General features: G+C 59.6%; 1 protein-coding gene across 1 annotated transcript in view; it reads left to right on the top strand.

Annotated features, from left to right (window-relative positions):
- The first annotated feature begins 617 nt into the window (after positions 1-617).
- LOC122267204 (uncharacterized) overlaps positions 618-2,500 on the top strand; it is a 2,082-nt gene continuing 199 nt past the window's right edge. The window contains exons 1-2 of the mRNA XM_086536713.1: positions 618-1,657; positions 1,690-2,500. The exon at positions 1,690-2,500 is cut by the window's right edge and continues 199 nt beyond it. Coding sequence (XP_086392839.1) covers positions 677-1,657; positions 1,690-2,433 — 1,725 coding nt within the window. The 5' untranslated portion in view covers positions 618-676 and the 3' untranslated portion in view covers positions 2,434-2,500. The remainder of the gene's footprint in view (positions 1,658-1,689) is intronic.

Here is a 2,500-nt window from a genome sequence, read left to right as displayed (position 1 = left end):
CAGTCGCTCGCACGCTCTAGTTCTTGGCACTTGCTCGGAAAGCGAAACACCGAACGGGTCACTTAGGTCTCGCCAGCACAGACGCTTGTGTCTGGATCGAAGAGTTAAGTGGAGCGAACGAAAGGATTACGCTTATTATCATCGCGATCAAGAGGATCATCGCTAAGTGTGGTCAATGTGTGTGTGAAAGATCAAGGTGCGTGACGGTCAGCGAGGGACGGTACCCTTGCCTCGGGATGACACAACGTGACACTCGCGAGTGACACATCTGGTCCCACGAGCTCATCGTGCAGAAGCAAAGCCCGCGAGCGAGCGTTGCTGTGCACATCCTGCCTGTGTGCACACATTGAAATCAGTGTACACATACGTGCAACTCCGGTGTGTACATTAGTTCGTCCCTCAAGCGTGTGCTGTGACCAGTGGTGTGTGACGGTTGTCTGTGACGGTGTGTGACGCCTCCCACCCACGCGCGGACTCTCATCACACTGTCGGGACAGCCCTCGGACACGACGCACGGGACCTCCGCCTGCCTGCCTGGCCGCTCCTGCCGGGTCACCGCGATAGCATTTCACTCTGCAGCGTCTGTGCTCTTCCGAGGCGCACCCCTTGCCGCCTCTGCTGCCTCGACGCAGTGCTAGAATACGTCTCTCCAGAAGGGTTTTGCTAATATTTCGTGATGTTGGTGGAATCGAGTGTGGACGCCCCTGCGATGTCCCCCGAAGGTTGCACATCCCCGCAGCCAAGTGACGGCGAGGAGGGCAAGGGCCGAGTGTTCGCCTGTACAATGTGTTCCTACCGCACAGACCGCAAGAACAACCTCAAGAGGCACACGCTGACGATGCACGAGCTCTCCCCAGCGCTCCTGGAGTGCTGCGGCCTGCGCTTCCTTAACAAGGCCGAACTGAGAATGCACACGCACAAGTTCCACCGCGACGGCTACCACTGCGACGTGTGCGGCCGCGTCTTCTGCCGGAAGGCGCTCCTCAAGCGCCACTACTCCGTCCACTCGGGCTTCAAGGAGTTCTCGTGCCACTTCTGCGGCTACGAGACGAGTCACAAGAGCAACCTGGAGCGCCATATGCGCGTGCACCGCAAGGACGGGGCGCCTTTGCCTCAGCATCTCCTCGAAGGAGGCTTCCTGCCAGAGTTATCTCAGCCGAGCGGTACCTTTTCGCCCGCAATGAATTTCCGCAGCAGCCTCCTACCCGCCCAGCCGCGCCCGGTCCTGCCTCTGTTTCCCGAACACCATCCTCACCTCTACTCCACTCCCGGGGCGCCCGCGCCTGCATGGCCAGCCTGGCCTGTTCTCACCCCTCCCACTCCTCCAGCTCCATCCGTCCCCGCCCTACCCCAACACCTCCTACAGAAGGCTCAGCCGGTCACGAGCCATCCGGAGGGCCAGACGACGGATTTCCTCCCAGAGGCCGTGACTCCGAAGAAGCAGGGGCCCCGACGCGGCTTCAGCGTGTCCGCTCTGCTGGGCGACGACCTGCGGCCCGACGACGTCAAGGAGGAGAAGGACAAGGTTGAGCTGAAACCTACTCCTATCAGCTCCACGCCCCTGCCGACGCCCGTCCAGACTAGCCCAGGCAGCCTCCATGGTGAGTATTTTGGCATTCAAGAGTTTCCTTTCATTTCATTTCAATTTTGCACTAGAATGAGATTACAAACTTACTCGAATATAAAAAGATGAAAAGTGCAGATAGTTATATTGTAACTAATTTTCGAATTATCATTCTCTCAGGTCTCTTCCGCTTGCCTGCGTCATCGCCCCCGTCGCTGTCTCCGGACTCCTCCCGAGTGTGTGGTTCTTTCACCAGCATGACACCCACGAGAATACAGAGACCCACGCCCATCCACGCTACCTCCCCCCCATTCGCCCATGCTCAGTCTCCAGTCACCATGTACTCCTCGGCCGACATACACGCTTCCCTGCAGGCCTTTATGCATGCCCAGTCCCCAATCTTGTCGCCACCCGCCGCCCTGTCCCTCCAGCGGTGCCGCTCGCCCCTGCCTGTCCAGGCCGAGTCCCCGGCGGCGCCCCCCTCGCCTATGACTCTGGCCCGCGGCTCCTTCTGCTCTCCACCTCACCCACAGAGCCCTGCCACCCTCGCCCACTCCCCCGTCCGAGCGCAGACGCCCAAGAACGACCACCACGACTCCGGGGCATCGTCGGGCTATGGCTCGCCCGGCCTGGAGGCGTCGCCGAGGTTTCACGCCTTCGAGCACATCCACAGGCCTGTCCAGGAGGAGGGGGAGGAAGAGGACGCGGGCGTTTCCAAGAGCACGTCGCTCTACCACCACGCCCACGTCGAGGGCGCCGGCGAGCAGGCCGATGACGAGATGGAGGTCGACCAGGAGTACGTGCCCAAGAAGCTCCGTGTCTCCAAGAAATACAAGGACATGATGGGCTCCTGTAGTGACGCCTTGTAGATGTGCGCTTATCTATGTAAATATATATATATTTCTAAGAAAAAAGTGGATTTCTTGCACCATGAGG

This window comes from Penaeus japonicus, unplaced genomic scaffold, assembly GCF_977035675.1.
Source record: "Penaeus japonicus unplaced genomic scaffold, GWHDUDI00000001_assembly GWHDUDI00000005, whole genome shotgun sequence".
In the NCBI taxonomy this organism is placed as follows: domain Eukaryota; kingdom Metazoa; phylum Arthropoda; class Malacostraca; order Decapoda; family Penaeidae; genus Penaeus; species Penaeus japonicus.
The sequence above is the reverse complement of the archived record's forward strand: the minus strand, read 5'-3'. Positions and strand labels throughout refer to the sequence as shown.